This window comes from Cydia pomonella, chromosome 24 (assembly GCF_033807575.1).
Source record: "Cydia pomonella isolate Wapato2018A chromosome 24, ilCydPomo1, whole genome shotgun sequence".
Taxonomy (NCBI): Eukaryota; Metazoa; Arthropoda; class Insecta; order Lepidoptera; family Tortricidae; genus Cydia; species Cydia pomonella.
Genome location: NC_084726.1, coordinates 1,827,957 through 1,846,944, shown reverse-complemented (window position 1 = coordinate 1,846,944; position 18,988 = coordinate 1,827,957). Strand labels below are relative to the sequence as shown.

Here is an 18,988-nt window from a genome sequence, read left to right as displayed (position 1 = left end):
ATAGAGCCCTAGAGGCCTACGTGCAGAAAAAAAATCTGAATTTTGAATTTAGCATTTTAAAACTGTTACCTGAGAGGCCTTCGCTCAGCAGTGGGACACTATAACGAGCTAACAAAAATAAAGTGTACATACCCGTGGATTGTTGTTCCTTTCCATAGAACTCGTCGTCATAGTTCTTTACAAGAGAGTAGTCCGGCGGCAGAGCGCAACCTGCAACCAAATAAATTAACTAAGATGGACAACATAATAGTAGTTTTCCTACTCCTCTACTGTTATCTGTCATTTAATGCATTCATTAACACGAATATATAATAAGAACATACATAAAAGGTTTCAAGAAAAGTCTATATTGTCTATTCCTCATAACAGCACTTGTGCTTTTAATCGCTATAACGTTACTGCGATTAATGGCTACCAACCTAACAAAATCAAAACGAATACAGTTTTAACCTAAGTGCATTGCTGCCAACTTACAAAATATTCATTTGTTTGCATAGTAAAAACAATCACTTCATAAGTCAGAAACACGCATGTGACACCCGTAATATAGCAACACCCATACACTACGAAGACCGCTTAGCGTTGCTTGTTAGTCTCCGTAAGCTACAGTGGCCAAAATCGAGAAAAAACTGTCCAAAAATTTAATTTAGCAAGTAGGCCTCATGAGTTACGAGGTGTCGCTGACCGGCCGGCCGCGGCCCGGGGCGGGCCGGGCGCGTAACAAGGTATGCTCGCGCGTCTTGGCTATATACTTTTGCTTTGTTTACCTAAATTAAGATTTATTTTTGTTGACTCGTAGGAAAAGTATTGTATGCAACGTTGTATAAGTAGGTCAAAAAATGCTCGTGGCGTATTCCTTTACAATGTTCGCCTACGCCTTCGGCTCCGGCTCACATTGTAACTCACGCCACTCGCCTTTTTTTACCCTTCTTATACAACTGTTGCATAAAATACTATTATGTAACTGCTGAATAAAAGGCATTAAAATACACGAGTGTTGGAAAGCGAACAAAGTTTTTTTAAGCATGTTACGCATTTGTAGTTTTTTTTTTATTCAGAGACAAACTAGAGTCGGGGGCCTATTTCCGTATCGTTCGATACATACTAACATGCCAGATATGTCAAAATCGTATGCAATTGACATTTCATTTCGAACAAAAAGGCATCTCGACTGATATTAGAATAGAGGTCAAATCGAATTGCTTTTTTTTTTTCAGAGATGTTCCAAATTTGAATGTCATAACCAAATCGATTTTGATATAGTTATAAAGCAATTAAAACATTATCGAAGATAAGAAATTTGTTGTAACAAAACAGTTTATCGTAATGTTGGCCATTATTTACGGATTTTGAAGGCATCATAGAGGGTTTATGATAAGTGTGTAGATAAACACTTTAACCTCATCCTATCCTTCCCTTATCTTCACCCTAAACATAAGAAAACATTTCGTACAAGCTGTAGGCCTAAGATGATCGGCTCTTTATCATTTGTCACCAAGTCTGTCACGTTCTAACAAGTGTGTAAGTGAGAAAGTGATAGAACAGGTGATAAAAATGGAACGCTTAGCACGCGCTTCACACTTGTTTAGTCATAAAAATATGTAATTCAAGTGAAAAAAAATATACAAAAAGTAATATCGGCATACTCGTACGGGGATCGAGCCAGGCTCGTCGCTATTACCACCTGTTTCTAAGCGGCTGTTTGTCATCTGCGCACATATATGATATACGTAAGTCTTTGTAATTAGGCTACTTATTCTCGAGAAATAAACAAAAGAGAGCAGTGTTCTCAATAACGAACAATAATTTTAAGTGGCTCCGGCTCGGAAGTCTAAAACCAAAATGAATGAAATATTTAGGTAAGGTGACCTTGACCTTGAAAATCGTGTACGAAATATTCGTTTGTTCATATTATTCGTCTTTTTTTAAATGTTTGGCACATAAGATAAACATTTCTATTTTAGTAGCTTTTGATTTCTAAAATCCAAAATACTTATAGGAAGATGGTAGCACAATTCAAAATAAGCTAGTTATATGATGACGCCATCTGGCGGCAAATTTACCAATACCGATTAGAATTTTTTTGTCAGTGTGGGAACGCTGTTACACATCGTCCCCCTGGCCTGAGATGGGCCCATTTTGGGGGGTATGTGGGACTCGCACCTCCCGGATTTTTCCATTGAGAAAGAGGGGGAGGAGCCTACCCACTAAACCCACACCGGCCCCACAATACGTCGTTTGGGGAGACGTCCCGGGACCGCGAACTCACCACCTTTCCGAAAACCAATTTAGTTAATAAAATCTACGTCGAATCTTCGCTAGCGCGATGCAGGAATTGAGAACAAGCATACAGCGCCATCTAGCATCAAATTCAAAGAAAGTGAAAGCTTACCAATAGCAATGAGACAAGGCAACGCCTTTCCAAACAGTTCAGGGTCGTAGTCCATCTTGCTGAGGGAGTCGAAGATGTTGCTAAACAGCATCATGGTGAGGCGCTTCTCCTCATCTGAGGAACCGCCGGAGCCAGAGCTGCCGTAGTATTTAGCGCAGCGCTCATAGTGGAGAGTGAGTAACTGTAGATATAAAAAAAAAGAGGTCAATGCCACTACATAATTTTCACTTCAAGGTTAATATTCTGAAATTGATTTGACATCAAGTCACGACCAAGCCGTCCACGTCAGGGTTTTTTCATAATTCAAGTATGCGTCACGTATTTAACCGTCGACTAGTGATATGACTTCAATCCATCGTGGCTTTTAGTAAAGTCCGGCTATCTCTTTACTAAAATTTTACCGAATACCGAATAACGTCATGCTCTACGAGCACACTTAAAAGTAACTACGGAACAACGTCATGCTCTATGAGCACACTTAAAAGTAACTACCGAAGAACATCATGCTCTACGAGCACACTTAAAATTAACTACCGAACAACGTCATGTGCTACGAGCACACTTAAAAGTAACTACCGAACAACGTCATGCTCTACGAGCACACTTAAAATGAACTATCGAACAACGTCATGCTCTACGAGCACACTTAAAATTAACTACCGAACAACGTCATGCTCTACGAGCACACTCATCATAGATTTGATGGTCATATTTTAAAAGAAGAAGCTAAGATAGACTGAAGTGATGCGATACCCTTACGTACATGTACGTACGTAGTATGAGGTAATGAGTGATGATACGTACCCTGAGCGCAACAGTAGTATACTCCGACAGACGAGATACATCCACTGTAAGTTTCCTCAGTAGTTTGAGCAGCATGGACGGTTGCATGGCTGAAGTTAGAGCTACCAAGAAGTCGGACACCGCTTCACGCTGGCCTTTGGTCAGCATTCGGTTCTTGGATAGTCTGTGGAAGGTAAGATACAATATCTCACGTGAAATGCATTTTAACATATTTACGATTTTTTTTATCGCATAAGTTTAATACAAATTTATTTCTCATCCAATAAATACTAGTCACACCAGGTTTGCGCCGCCTTCGCACTCTGTAACAACGTATTTGGCCACGATATAGAGAGCGTGCATGAACCGTGTGAGGCAGCACAGCAGCCGTAAGATTTTTGGCGCGACGGGTAAATGTGATGTTTATTGTTCCGATGTAGCCCACAAGATGGCAGAACCTACTATGCACAAGAAAACACGTGACGTGTAAATGTATATGTTTATGGTTCCGATTTAGGCCTCAAGATGGCAGACCCTCCAACGCGCACGGTTAATCCTATACTCGTACTACACGTCGTGTCGCGTAAAACTTGAAATATTTGTAAGTAACTAAATATTTTTTATCGCACCACAAAGAGAACAAATTTTAAAACAGATTAAAAATATAAATAAAGGTAGCAACAGGCGGTCTAGGTGATATCTTCCAGACGTTAGGGTAGCAGGATATCAACAGTAAGTTTTTATAGCAGGTAGTGCACGAATTAATTAGAGGAATAGGAAATTTTCAATTTATTCCTGTGTTAGAAAGACTATAGCTTTTGATATATATCGGTTTTTGATATTTGAAGAAAACTTCAGATATAGTTTGAGAATTTGTTAAATAAATAAATAAATAAAAATAATTATTATGGGACATTATTACACAAATTGACTAAGGCCCACAGTAAGCTCAATAAGGCTTGTGTTTAGGGTACTTAGACAACGATATATATAATATATAAATATTTATAAATACTTAAATACATAGAAAACACCCATGACTCAGGAACAAATATCCATGCTCATCACACGAATAAATGCCCTTACCAGGATTAAACACGAATAAATCATCCCAGTAAAATGTTATCTCCCTTTTTTTATTCTTTCGCAAAATGAATGAACGCTACCGTTTTTCTGCTCACTTTATTTTACTTTTTTAATGTTTATCATGATTAATCAAAGGTGAAATAAAATTACTGGAATTAATGGATTGTGGTAGTGGCGCCCCCTACCCACTTATGCAGAGGTTCGAATATTATTCCCTATTGAATCTATTCGATAATTCTTACCTATAGACAGTGTGTAGGGTAGCGTCAAGCAAACTGGCATAGTTCTCCGCCTCGTTATAGAAGTTAGCGTGCTTGATGAGTAGGGGCAGGATCGAGTTTCCGATGTAACGGTTCATGGAGAGCGCCATGTCTGACTCGCAGCCGTCGTTCTGTAAAGTCATTTGACCCTATACATCTCTGAGAATAATGTGATTAACTATATAATCATTTTTTTTTTTATACTACGTCGGTGGCAAACAAGCATATGGTAAGCAGTCTCCGTAGCCTATGTACGCCTGCAACTCCAGAGGAGTTACATGCGCGTTGCCGACCCTAAACCCCCCCCCCCCCCCCTCGTTGAGCTCTGGCAACCTTACTCGCCGACAGGAACACAACACTATGAGTAGGGTCTAGTGTTATTTGGCTGCTGTTTTCTGTAAGGTGGAGGTGGTGTAGTTCTGACACTTAAGTGATATTTACATCTCTAAATAATTTTAGATAATTCTTTTTTTGTATCTGTTTGTGTTTTAGGGTTCCGTACCCAGAGGGTCAAACGGGACCCTATTACTGAGACTCCGTTGTCCGTCCGTCTGTCACCAGGCTGTATCTCATGAACCGTGGCAGTTAGCCAGTTGAAATTTCTACAGCTTTTCTGCCGCTATAACAACAATTACTAAAAACAGAATATAATAGATATTTCTTTATAATCACGAAGTTCTCATCCAATCACCGAAGTTAAGCAACGTCGGGCGGGGTCAGTACTTGGATGGGTGACAGTTTTTATAGATAATGGTACGGAACCCTTCCTGTGCGAGTCCGACTCGCACTTGACCGGTTTTATTATTATTATTATTGTATCTCCTTGGATTTCACGGGCCTATAAATCCCGGTCTTTTGATAGGCTTGCGTGGGGATATAGATCCAACACGTAGAGGCCTCTTGGAGAGCTTTAATGTCATGTAGAACGCCTGGTGGAACCCGTTCACGGGCGCAACAATAGACACCCATGAACCGGTCGCAGCAGGCATTGGGACTATTGTAGTAAAGTGAACAGTTGGGTTATTGCAAAGACGTCCGGGCACCTGCCATAACAATGTTTTCACTAGTTATCGAGGCAGGCGGTGACTTATTATTTTTTTTTTTTTTGTAATATGACATTAAGAGACTTTATACATCTCTAAGTAATAATAATACTTTAGTTTGCATTCATATTTTCCGGTAATAGTATTTTATAATTGATGATCTGCTTGTTTTTGCTTGTATGGAAATTCTATGATGACGTGTAAAAGTTGCAGGTGTGCATAGGCTACGGAGACTGCTTACCATCAGGCGGACCGTATGCTTGTTTCCCACCGATATATAATAAAAAGCTCAGGCCAAAACGAAAACAAAACGGTTTAATTTACAACTTACCCTATCCAGCATGGTTGCCGCGCGGAGATCAGGTAAGAAAGCCTCTTCAAGCAGCCGGTAGAACAGTTCTTGGGTCTCTATTCCATACACACGCTCCAAGAAAAGCACTACGCTCTGTTTGTGTCCAGGAATCAGTCCAGATGGCATATCTGTTTACAAACAATAATCCATCTCTCATTATATACTCATTATCGGGTTGGTTCCATAGTAACTGCATAAATTAAGTTCAGTTTCTAACTGAAAAAGTAAATAGATAAGCCCGTGTTAGCTCAAGGCCAGTGGCATAGTACTCTGTATCTTTACGTATTAGATGAAAAGTAAACAAAATCAAATGGCTCCTTAAGCCAATTGAGGGTAGATGAAAACTATGCATGATGAAATAATGTAGGTTATTGTCAGTAGGGCTAATATGGTCGGTGTTTTATCATCTGTCATCATGCCTGTCACGTTCTAACAAGTATGTAAGTGCGAAAGTGACGCATGACATGACAAGTGATAAAAATGCGACCATGATACCACCGCAGGTCGACAAAGCATACGCAATGCGACAAAATTAAAAACACGTTTTAGGATTCCTGACAACATACCAAAAACAACCTACGTAATTTGGTCGGATTATTTGTTGCCCACCATAGACCATACTAAAACGATAGGGAATAAAAAATGTTATACTGTGATAAAGACAAACAATAATAGAGCTTTCTCTGCTAGTCCTACTGAAAGATACCAACCATATGTACCATATATTTCTCTGTTTGACCCAATGGTTGACTGGTAGAGAATGCCTTTTGACATTAAGTCCGCCATTTGTACATTGTTCTTTGTTTGTGCAATAAAGTATAAATAAATAAAAGACACATAAGAGCTCATCCAAAAAATCCAAAATAAAAACAACAAGAAAACTGCTGACGCTATATGTAAAATATTTCGATCCACCATTCAGTCTAGAAGTAGCAAGTCTTATGGTCTTCTTCTTCTTCTCGTGTCGATGGTTACGTATTTATCGTCATATATATATGGTTTTATATTAAGCGGGACCAGAAGGTAGCGACGCTTAACGCCCTGTCTGTTGCGTCCCGTAGATCTTGTTCGGAACATGAGTGCGGGTTTGCTAGGCAGGACAGCATGTGTATCATCGTTTGGGGAGCCGTGCCACATGTGCATTGAGTATCTGAGCCGCGTAGGCTACCACACCTTACCAAATTGTCTTTGCTGCGGCCAACTTGGGAACGCAGTCTATTTAAAGCTTTCCAGATCGGCCATGCACTGAAAAAAATAGATAGCCGAACTGGTTTTGTAACTTTACTAAATAACTAAACTACGGTTATAAGAAAATAAACTTTGCATAAATTTACAAACTTATTTTGTAGTGTATACCCAGTACCTGAACACTGATAGCCAAACACGGTTTTGTAACATATAACACATAGTTCGCAAGTCCCAATTTTTGTGTAAACAGTAACCAAAATTTTGTTACAGTTATGCAAACCATTTCTTTCAGTGTGGTTGTTTATGCCCAGCCGGGAGCGTTTCGGCGGGACGAACGTAGTCATCAGGAGGGGCGCGAGTACTTTGCCATCGTGCCAGCCGGTTCTCGGGTGGTGAGACACTGATAGTCAATGAGCGGAATTCTTCATAGCAAAAATCAAACTGTCAGAGGGATTGACCTAACTGTTTTATCGACTTATCGATAAATATTTGTCACTTAACGAAACACAGGTGTCCCTAATTAGCTGACCGCCACTATATTTTGGTATAATAGTAAAGAATAAAACAGAAAACACTTTTATGATGTAAATGAACGTAACATTTAGAGCAATATATTGTGGAAGAATCTTCTTTGAAACTGAAATAAGAATCTTTCTGTATCCATTTTTTTATTGTTTTCTTTTAGGATTAACCATTTTAGTAACACGGCACGGAAATCACTCATGAAAACTCTAGTGACATAAATGACATATGTGACGCTGACATGATTTACTTTAATACAGAGATGCAAATTGCTTATCAAAGAGGTCAAATGTTACAGAATAATCTTTTAAGTTGATTATGGATACCTAATGCGATATTATTCCGTAACATCGATAAGTCGATAAAACAGTTAGGTCAATCCCTCTGACAGTTTGATTTTTGCTATGAAGAATTCCGCTCATTGGTTATTAGCCACAAAACATCCCATCTCTGAACATGACATTGCGGCCTCACCAGACTTGGGCCTCTCCTCGCCGGCGGCGGGGTTGTGCAGCGTGAAGCGCAGGCTCAGCACGCCCTGCAGGTCCTCGAGCGGCACCAGCGAGCGCAGGATGGCACGCGCTCGGAGCGACTCGTTCTTGCCCTGCCAATTAAATATACACGTCACGATATGTCAGTTATCTTTCTTATAAACATTATTACTTAACTATCTGTTGAACATTTCTGCATATTCATTTTCTCTTTTTGCATACACACACAAACACACACATACACACATACACACACATACACATGTTTAGATTTATAAGTTAAATTTCTCAGTATTAATGATACTAAAGTTTAAGTTATTATAAGTTATTTTAAGTTATTTTAAGTTTATTATGGTTCTGCCCATATGGTCGCAGTTCTACCTAACACTCCTCCTCGCTTCGCTCGTCGTCGCACCTAACGGCGACCAGCTTTGGAGTTGAAAAAGTAGATTGTTGTATAATTTTATAGTTTTATTGATACCAAGTATAGTTTGACGACCGGTTTGGCCTAGTGGGTAGTGACCCTGCCTACGAAGCTGATGGTCCCGGGTTCAAATCCTGGTAAGGGCATGTATTCGTGTGATGAGCATGGATATTTGTTCCTGAGTCATGGGTGTTTTCTATGTATTTATGTATTTATAAATATTTATATATTATATATATCGTTGTCTAAGTACCCTCAACACAAGCCTTATTGAGCTTACTGTGGGACTTAGTCAATTTGTGTAATAATGTCTTATAATATTTATTTATATCATAGAACACTATGTCACCATTCGTTAAAATTTAGTACTATATTTTAATTATTATACGAAATGTATGTTATAACAAGTAAAATTATTCCTAAGGATTGTTATGAAGAATGTTTTTATGATTATAGAGCATTCTGTCATTAAATTAGTATGACTAACAACTTTATATGTTTTGTTTTTATACATAATTTTTATTATGAGTTTCAATAGTAGTTAAATGAAATTATGCTAAAAGTTTGTATTAAAATTGAACGGCACCCCCGCAATAGTACATTACGATACAAGTGCGAAAAATAGGAAATTCGAAACGAGTGGCGATAAATTAAAACACGACCGAAGGGAGTGTTTTAAATCGACACGAGTTGCGAATTACCTATTCGCACATGTATCGTACAACGTTTTACAGTACATATGGCCCTTTAAATGTTCGACACAGTAACATAATATGCTACTTCTCGCACAAGTGCTATAAAGTAGCCCCATATGTACTGTAAAAATATATAACACACTTTTATCGTGCTACCAGCATGTGCCTTACTATTTTTGTAGCCAATATTAAGGGAAAGGGAGGGGTTTTCGACATTTTCGTCTCTGGATTTTGGCCGCTGGATGATTTTTAGGATTCCGTACTAAAAAACGGAACCCTATTACTAAGACTCCGCTGTCCGTCCGTTTGTCTGTCTGTCAGTTAGACAGTTGAAATTTTTACAGATGATGTATTTCTGTCGCCGCTATAACAACATATACTAAAAACATACAACATCCCATGGGGCTCCCATACAACAAGCATGTTTTTTTATAGATAACGGTACGGAACCCTTAGTGCGCCACTTTTTGATATTTAAAAAATTTTACACATTTAATTTAAAAGAATAAGGATCAAAGTCAAATGGCGTTCTAAAAGTTTTTAGTGTCGAAAGATGGCAGTAAATTTACTGTGGCTATAAAATTTTCTTTGACAATCCACCTCTATTCCAAATTGTCTTTGCTACTATTCACCAATAGATCAGTTAAACGCTTGAAAAAAAACCGTCCAACCGGTTGAAATGTCTGGTTGACGGGTTGTTAGCCGACCATCTTTAAGGCCAATAATTACCAAGGCAATGACTCCAGCATCCGGTGCACAGCGTCCCAGCAGGTCCACGAGGGTGCAGTAGAAATTCAAAATGGCGGCGCCGGTGTCTATGTAGTCCTCGTCTTCGTCTGACTCTGGGAGCGGGTGGCTGAACTACAAACAAATAGGATAAATAAGTGCCTTCTGGAACACCTAATGACTTGACATATATTTATTTAACCCTCTACCGCATATGCAACCATATATGGCAGTTATAATATTCAACTCTATTGATAACTGTGAAAGTTCGAATTTAAATGAAATAATTTTTATGACATGCGTACCTTTAGGCAGCGGAATTAACCCCTTAGGTTAATTCCGCTGCCTAAAGGTTGTCTGGAAGAGATCGCTTTTTGGCGATAAGACCGCCTGTTGTTAACCTCTTCTTAATGTGCTATATTATTTGTATTGTTTCTGCATTGAGGTGTGCAATAAAGAGTATTTTGTATTGTATTGTATTGTACCTTATTCTCAAACATTTAATTTTTAACGCAATTTTTTTTTATTTGGTACAAGCTTTTATCGCTGACTGTACTTTTCTTTCCACAAGTAACTAATACTCATCGAGACAATTCTAAAAACCCCAAACACAATTAGGTTGCGTTGTTTTATCACAGAGTAACCAGGGCCACCTCCTGTCTCCATCATCAGATCATCTCGATGGTACCATAATATTGCATTGTCACCCGACTTACATATGTAGAGCAGAGCCCAACTGGGGAAGTAAATGCTACGGGAACATAAAAAGACCTACCGGACCCGGGACCCGGACCCGGGTACGTCCTTAAACTACGTCCACAAGAGGGGTATGGGCATTGTGAATGTCATCTCGCTTTGTGTGGTAGGGCACAGCCAGCGGATGTCATTCCAGATCTAGAGCAGAGCCCAACTGGGGAAGTACCTCCACCTTACAGAAAACCGCAGCCAAATAACACTAGACCCTACTCATAGTGTTGTGTTCCTGCCGGTTAGTAAGGTTGCCAGAGCTCAACGAGGGCGAGGGGGGGTTTGGGTCGGCAACGCGCATGTAACTCCTCTGGAGTTGCAGGTGTACATAGGCTACGGAGACTGCTTACTATCAGGCAGGCCGTATGCTTTTTTGCCACCGACGTAGTATAAAAAAAAATGTATGCAAAATTTCAGCTCAATCGGACATCAGGCAGTGGGTCAAATTTAGCTTCCAAGATTTGACCCACACAAACATAATAATACATACATATATATACATACTAACAGGGCACGTTAAATAAAAGCTTGTAATAAGAATTAAAAAAAGACACAGATGCTGACATTTTCTGGGATCTGTTCTTCGATGGTTTTATTTATTCCCCTGCAACAGCTAAGTAGTAAGTCGATGTTGAGCTGTCTACGAGCTAAAACTTACCGAAGTATCTCCCTCCTGCTCCATCTCCCTCAGCTTCCGTCGATCTGCGATCCTCTCACTCATCTTGTTAGCGTCCACTATCGCCTTCAGTAAGCCTTCGCCTTCGCCTCGTAGCGCGGGGCCGAGGCATTCTGGACGACGGATCAGAAGGCGGATTACTAGGTTGGCGTTTTCTTCTACGCTTTCACCATTCACCTGAAAGGAAAAGAAGTTTATTAATAAGTTGCTGGTATAAATTTCCTTTTTGATACATTTTTTTATAGCAGACTTTAACAGCTATAGTAGTTTGATCTTTACGTGTGACTGGATTTTCACTCCAACACCTGGTACCTTGACATACTTTGACTTGTATGACAACTGTCTCTGTCAGTTTCCTTAAAATTTCGTATATGTTGTTGCCATATTATTATTTAGACAATGAATTTAGTTAATTTAAAATTCTGTAATAATCATAATTATATTTTGGTACTTATGTACGAAATGTCGTTTGATATTTACCACTAGCTTTTCGGTGAAGGAAAACATCGTGAGGAAACCTGCACACATCTGCGAAGAAATTGAACAAAGGTGTATGTGAAGTCCCCAATCCGCATTGGGCTAGCGTGGGGACTATAACCCGAGCCCTCTTGCACATGAGAGGAGGCCTGTGCCCAGCAGTGGGACGTATATAGGCTGAATTATTATTATTATATTAATCATATTTTATTTGTTTCTTTGTTTTTATTCTTTTATTTTTGACATGTTCGACGTATTTCTGTCAATGAACAAACAGCAGGAGCTTAGCTTGACCACATCCCAGCAATCACCCACGTCGGTATTTCTCATTTATAGAAAGGTTATAAACGAGAAATACTCACGCATAGATACTCACCCAAACACAGAACCTCAGGAAGTCCAAGTATCGTTCGCCTTCCACTGGATCCCAGCCCAAGTCTGGATAACCCTTCTCCACCAGCTCAGAGTTGCTCTGAAGACCGCAGCGGGAGAGGTAGATGGCTATCTTCTCGAGGTAGTGCTCTCTAAAGAAAAATAGATGCATTAGTACAAAGACCAGATAGCGATAACTGATATATTATTTCTAGTACTTAAATAAGTAAAATGCTTAAAGTTAAAAAAGGTGCCGTGGGTTCGGAGTTAAGAGTTTTTGAAAAATCGTACCGCAAATTTAGAATACTGTTGCTAAAAATTTAATTAGTAATCTTGAAGATTTTCTCTTTTTTTTATACCACGTCGGTGGCAAACAAGCATACGGCCCGCCTGATGGTCAGCAGTCACCGTAGCCTATAGACGCCTGCAACTCCAGAGGTGTTACATGCGCGTTGCCGCCCCTTTAAAAACCTTAAAATGACTTCATCGATTTGAATCCAGATTTTTTAACTTTCGCTCGATACAAAAAAATCACAAACGTCGTAGGTACATATGTAGGTCTAAAATCACTTTAAAATGTATAATAATTTACGCACGAAAGTTTTGGCGTAGGCACTAGTTTTTACGAAAGCGACTGCCATCAGACCTTCCAACCCAGAGGATAAACTAGGCCTTGTTGGGATTAGTCCGGTTTCCTCACGATGTTTTCCTTCACCGAAAAGCGACTGGTCGAAATATCAAATGATATTTCGTACATAAGTTCCGAAAAACTCATTGGTACGGGTACGAGCCGTAAGCATTGGCTCAAACTGTTTCGGATCCGTTCGGGCCGGTCTTAAGTACACGTTTAAACGGAGATACGTATCTGAGAAACGTTTCTTGGGAACGGTTCTTGGAGACGGATCCGGATCCCGGCGGTTCCGTTTAAACCGTGTTCTTAGCACCGCCGGGCTTAAGAACACGGGTATCCGTTTCGGCGTGTAACACGGATACCGGGAGCCCTAGTTTGAACCCGCGACCTCCGGATTGCAAGTCGCACGCTCTTACCGCTAGGCTACCAGCGCTTCACAATTGTGATGAATTGCAACTAATTACTTAAAATACAAGTCAAAAATTCCTTGGAAGACAATCAGTCCTTTGTCCAGTGATGGTACAAAGTACGAGAATATTAATTTAGATGTGTGTAAAGTGTCTTCCATTACCTTAAAGCTAAAGCAAGTTCAGTGTTTTCCATTAAACTTGAATAAGCCACGTCCAGTGGCGTAGATCCTCGTAGCGAAGGTCTAGAGAGCAGGATATTCGAATTCTCCAGAAGAAAGTCGAAGTGGTCGAACATGGCCTTCTGGTTCTGACGTCCAGTTCGACAGAAGTAGCAGAGGAAACGGCAGCAAGCTACCACCATCTCGTGGGATGTGTCCTGGGGAAGAAATTTTTGATTAATTTATTTCTAAACAAGTTTTGCTTTTGTTTTGCAAACGGATTTGCTATTGTTGACATAATACAATTATGTTAATACCATTTGATATGTTCACAATTGAAGCGACCAGATTTATACAGTATTAATATTATACATTTTAATATTTTCACTGAATTGAAGATCGTTAATCGCCGTCGTAGTCGCCATTTAAGTAAAAAGAAGCGGGCATGAAGGGTTCCGTACCATTTATGACGTATTAAAAAAAACTACTTACTAGATCTCGTTTAAACCAATTTTACATCATATATTCTTTTAAGTTTTATAATTCTCGTATTTTAGAAGTTACAGGGGGAGGGACCCACATTTTACCACTTTTGAAGTGTCTCTCGCGCAAACTATTCAGTTTAGAAAAAAATATATTAGAAAACTCAATATCATTTTTAAATACCTATCCTTTTAGATACCACACCCGTATGGGTTTGATGAAAAAAAAATTGAGTTTCAGTTCTAAGTATAGGGAACCCCCAAAATTTATTGTTTTTTTTTTCTATTTTTGTGTGAAAATCTTAATGCGGTTCACGAAATACATCTACTTACCAAGTTTCAACAGTATAGTTTTTATATTTTCGGAAAAAAGTGGCTGTGACATACGGACGGACAGACAGATATGACGAATCCATAAGGGTTTCGTTTCTTGCCATTTGGCTACGGAACCCTAAAAACGCATTTACACATCGAAGATAGTGTTCAAAAATTTAGGCATACCCTAGAAACGACCAGTGTTTCAGAAAACAGTTTCATGTCCATACACGACTGTTTATCTGGCCGCCCAGCAAAACCTTTATCAGATGAAAATAATGCGAAAAAATCCTTTTTATGGAAGGCACCCTAATTTTTTTTTTTTTTTTATGACCTTTTCGGATTGATTGATTTATATATTTGGCCCCACGTTGGGCGCCAGTATGGCGTTCTGGTAAAGTTCCAACCTCCTAAACGTCTCGTTAAGTATGAGGATTTATAAATGATTTGTTTAGAGTTGTAAATATATTTTTAATTATGTTACATACATTAGCTATTAAGGTCTATTTTATCCATGCCAAATTTCAGCTTTCTAGCACTATCGATCATAGAGCAAAGTCTCGGACAGTCAAGCAATAATTGACTACGGAACCATAAACAAAGAGTCGAATCTTAATGAGCTCCTATGACTCGCTATTCTTACCTTTTCCTTATCTTCAGCAGCAGGAGGGTTGGCGGGCGCGGCGTCGGACTGCGCCTGCGCGCGACGCCCGAGCGTGTTCATCATGACCGCCATCACGTTCTCGTGGACACGTAATACTCTAGACATAGCAGATTATGTATAATGATTTATGTTCTTAAAAAAGATGGTATGGGCACCTATAATTAATAAAAGGGAGGAATATACCTTCGATATTATTTTAATAAATATTTAAAATAAACAAAAACTCACATCAACGACACAACCAATCAAGATAAATATGTAACCTGAAGTAATCAGAATGACAATATATTTTTTTAAGTCAATTTTGAATTTGAATTTATAATAGACAAATAAGAAAAATATGCCTGATGCTGCAAAGAGTCTGCAACATCCTGCCCCTCGTGCAGCTATGCACCAACTAACCTAAGTACATTAATAAACTCTTAAGTAGTAAGTCTAATTATTTTTTTAAGGGATCGGCGTTGCGTACCCCTAGCCATCGCAACGTCCACCACCCTGTTCACGCCATCCTTTCCAGGAAACATATTTCCTTACTTTGGGCCATTCAAATAAGCCTGATGCTGCAAAGAGTGTGCAACAGTTCTTTTTGTGCTAAGTAAGTAAGTAAGTAAGTAAATATTCTTTATTGCACCAACAATTATACATTTTACATACATGTAAAACTACAAATGAATTTTAAAGGAAAATAGAACCAGGTAACAACAGGCGGTCTTATCGCTAAAAAGCGATCTCTTCCAGACAACCTTTAGGCTAATTAATTCTTCTTATCTTATCTTATTATAAAAAAACCTGAAGAAAAAATAATAAAGTATTCGAGATTGTTTTTTTAAAGATAATCAATATAATCATATCAAACGGGTTCCTATACATAGCAACAAGTTATGGAGACTATAAACTATTCTCAAACTCCATAAGATACCTTGTTTTACAATATATAATCATTCGTTGTTTCACGAATGTCTGTGACTTATAATTCTAGTAGAAGTATTTTTATCAGAAAGGCAGATTATTTTGGGCCAAATGGATGGCACGTGTACGCAAGGAAGAGCACCCACGAAATGATCTGATGCTGAGAAGAGGGTGGTTGGCGGCAACATGCAGTGCGTGTCCCATATGGCTAGAAAATACCATGAGGGATCCCAGAACGCAGTAAACCGGAGGAGGAACGTTTTTTCACCATTTTTTATTTAATGTATAGATAATATTTTTCCACTTACCGAATCAAATCTGGATGCTGGAAGAACGTGTGGTTGTTCACCAGTTTCCTGTTAACAAAAATACAGTAATAATTACATAAATATTTAAAATTATATTCAATCATCATTTATCTCGACCAATAAACACAACAAAATAATACATTCTGTTAAACAAATAAATAAATTTAAAAGTTGTGCTTCTTTTTTATGCCATTTCTCATCGCATCGTACAAATTTAAACAAGGAAATTTTGAGTTCGTTATGAGCTTAGTACTTGCCACAATCGCTTCCTAATAAGTTCCTCTTCCTCTTGACTCATTTGCACAGGAAACAAAGCTCGTATCTGGCCCAGTCCCACCCCTAATACCCAGATCTCAGCGATGTCTAGTTTAGTCTTTGCGTTGATGACATAGGTCTTTTAATTTGTTTTACTCTTGATCCACTTACCATACTTCTTTCCTCACGAGCTCACCTTTTTGACTCGTCTTTCTTAAGAAGGTATTTTTCTTGTCTCTTCTTCTTAGCGTTGTCCTGGATTTTGGCTGATGGGAGCCTGGGGTCGACTTGGCACATCAGTTATCCCAATAGGCGAACATTTTTACGAAAAAGTCTGCCATCTGACCACCCAACGGAAGTCTGAGTTGGAGGTCTAAGCTGGGTCTGGATTAGGCCGGTTTATTTTAGTATACCACAAAAATGGTATAGTAATTTTATCTTATTACTTACCATAACCGTTTCCTCATAAGCTCCTCTTCCTCCTGACTCATTTGTACAGGAAGTAAAGCTCGTATCTGGCTGAGTCCCACCCACATTTCAGCGACATCTAGTTTGGTCTTCGCGTTGATCACGTAGGTCTTTTCTAGGGCACGGATTAGCTCGCCGACTGAGTCGTATTGGCGGACTAGGAGGCTAAAAACCAACAATAATGCCCGTTTTACATAAACACTATAATAACTTAGTTAAACCAAATTAAAACGCAAATTTAATTCGAGTTTTGAGCTATTATAGGAATAAAAAACGTTTTAAATTAAAAAAGCGCAAAAGTTGTTCCGTGTTTTACGCAGTTAAAATACCTATACTCTGTTTCTTTAGGTATTTTAATAAAAGTAAAAAAATCTACCCTCAAATGGCTCCTTAAGCCAGTTGAGCGTAGATGAAAGCATTACATGATCAAATGATGTAGGTTAAAGTCAGGTCGTTCAGTGACAGATCCAGGCGGTTTTGTATTTGGTTGGTTAACCAATAAATGTTATAACTACCCGAAAATGCACAAATTATTTGTTTACTTTTATTTAAATACCTAAAGATACAGAGTAGAATGAGACTTTTCGTCCTCGTCACTACCAATTTTACCAAGTTGAGGCTCAATTAGCATTCAATTGTATTCATTGTACTTTATACTAAGGAAATTTAACCAGAAGGATATAATAAATAGGCCTTACCTAAACATCTCTCGAACCAGCTTAGGGGTTTCAATCTGCGCCTCTTCGGCCCATGACACGATAGTTTGAATCAAAACTTTGCGGAACTTCTCCTCTGGAGTCTTACGCGGGGGCTCTTCCACAGGCTACAATAAAAAGTAAAATAGATATTATTCTCATTAAAAAGATAAAACATGACCAAAATGCATTGTATCTATAATATCTTATTATTCTGTCTTACCTTTGGCTCTTCATCTAATTCTTTGACCGTGTTGATAATGTTGTATATCTTGCCAATGGTTCCAGGTTTCACCTCCGGTTCAGTTGATTCCTATAAACAAAGGAAGAAAGTGATTTAACAAAATAAGTCTTAAGTGTAAGTAAAATGTCTTCTCCCTGAGTTTTAACCTCGTAAGACCCATTATACAAAGTTTTCCCACTTTTAATTTGAACCTAGTTCTATAAGTAAATTGGAACGAGTTTCATTTGTTTGATAAACCAATTCAAAACAAATGACACGCTACTTTATTTGATTCAAGAAAGGTTGCAAAGGTTTGCAAATTAGATTGCAATGGATTAAACATCGGCACCATAAATCGCATCGCGACCCGGATCCCTTCCTTTCGCATAATTGTCGAAAGTCATAATGTAATGATAGTAATATTATCATTAACTCTGAAACCGATAACTTTTCAGGAATACCCTTAGGTTAAGTTAGGTTAGGTTTGTTTTATGGCAATCCCAAAAAGTTATGCGTTTCTGAGAAATACCAAATTATGGCTAACGAAAATGCGGACAAACAATACATTATGACTTAAAACTTTATGGGAAACAATAGAGACCCCGTCGCGACCATTTAAGGTAGTCGAGCCGACATGTGGCGTGCCGTGGGTGTCCATATTCTATTATTTGACTTGAAATTTATTGTTTATAGAGACAGAGCCGATTCGATGGACCTTCGAGATAGATCTAACGACTTTTTATTACCGCGTTTTGCGGGGGCTGTTCATGGTAATTGCTATGTTTTCTTAAGTATGCTGATAATTGGATGGGACAAAAGTTGAAACAAAACATTATACTCACTGGCACTTCAGGTTCTTGCAGGGCAGAAAGAGACACGTGTGACATTAGTCCCTCATGGAAGTCGGTCATACGAGCGATCAGGTCCTCGCCGCAAGGAATATTATCCTTTTCGGCTTCTTCTACTAGGTCCATGTGCTTGAAACCTGAAGAAACAATATGATTGACTTAAAAGAAATAAAAGCAACTACATATAAGATAAAGTGCGACAAAAGGACACACTAAAGACAGGATGGCCGAATGAATAATAACACTCGGCCATCCTGACCTCAATCATATCTTTATTGCGCTATCTAAAACAAATAACCAAACGCGTCGGCAGGTCTACCATCTTGTTGCCTAAACCGAAAGCCTAAACTTGACGTTAAATTCACCCCAATAAACAGAGCTGCCGCCA

General features: G+C 38.8%; 2 protein-coding genes across 6 annotated transcripts in view; one reads left to right on the top strand and one right to left on the bottom strand.

The window, feature by feature from the left end:
* The window catches only part of LOC133531045 (uncharacterized), a 452,747-nt gene that overhangs the window by 86,853 nt on the left and 346,906 nt on the right, over positions 1 to 18,988 (top strand). The gene's annotated exons all lie outside the window — the stretch shown is intronic.
* LOC133531030 (ryanodine receptor) overlaps positions 1 to 18,988 on the bottom strand; it is a 212,481-nt gene that overhangs the window by 80,628 nt on the left and 112,865 nt on the right. For all 5 annotated transcript variants that reach the window (XM_061869105.1, XM_061869106.1, XM_061869107.1 and 2 more), the window contains 16 exons: positions 18,595 to 18,737; positions 17,753 to 17,842; positions 17,533 to 17,657; positions 16,817 to 16,999; positions 16,112 to 16,159; positions 14,874 to 14,991; positions 13,437 to 13,651; positions 12,239 to 12,386; positions 11,368 to 11,562; positions 9,966 to 10,097; positions 8,101 to 8,230; positions 5,896 to 6,044; positions 4,504 to 4,652; positions 3,197 to 3,359; positions 2,393 to 2,573; positions 133 to 210 (listed from right to left, as the gene is read on the bottom strand). In XM_061869105.1, the coding sequence (XP_061725089.1) occupies positions 133 to 210; positions 2,393 to 2,573; positions 3,197 to 3,359; positions 4,504 to 4,652; positions 5,896 to 6,044; positions 8,101 to 8,230; positions 9,966 to 10,097; positions 11,368 to 11,562; positions 12,239 to 12,386; positions 13,437 to 13,651; positions 14,874 to 14,991; positions 16,112 to 16,159; positions 16,817 to 16,999; positions 17,533 to 17,657; positions 17,753 to 17,842; positions 18,595 to 18,737 (2,247 nt within the window). The remainder of the gene's footprint in view (positions 1 to 132; positions 211 to 2,392; positions 2,574 to 3,196; positions 3,360 to 4,503; positions 4,653 to 5,895; positions 6,045 to 8,100; positions 8,231 to 9,965; positions 10,098 to 11,367; positions 11,563 to 12,238; positions 12,387 to 13,436; positions 13,652 to 14,873; positions 14,992 to 16,111; positions 16,160 to 16,816; positions 17,000 to 17,532; positions 17,658 to 17,752; positions 17,843 to 18,594; positions 18,738 to 18,988) is intronic.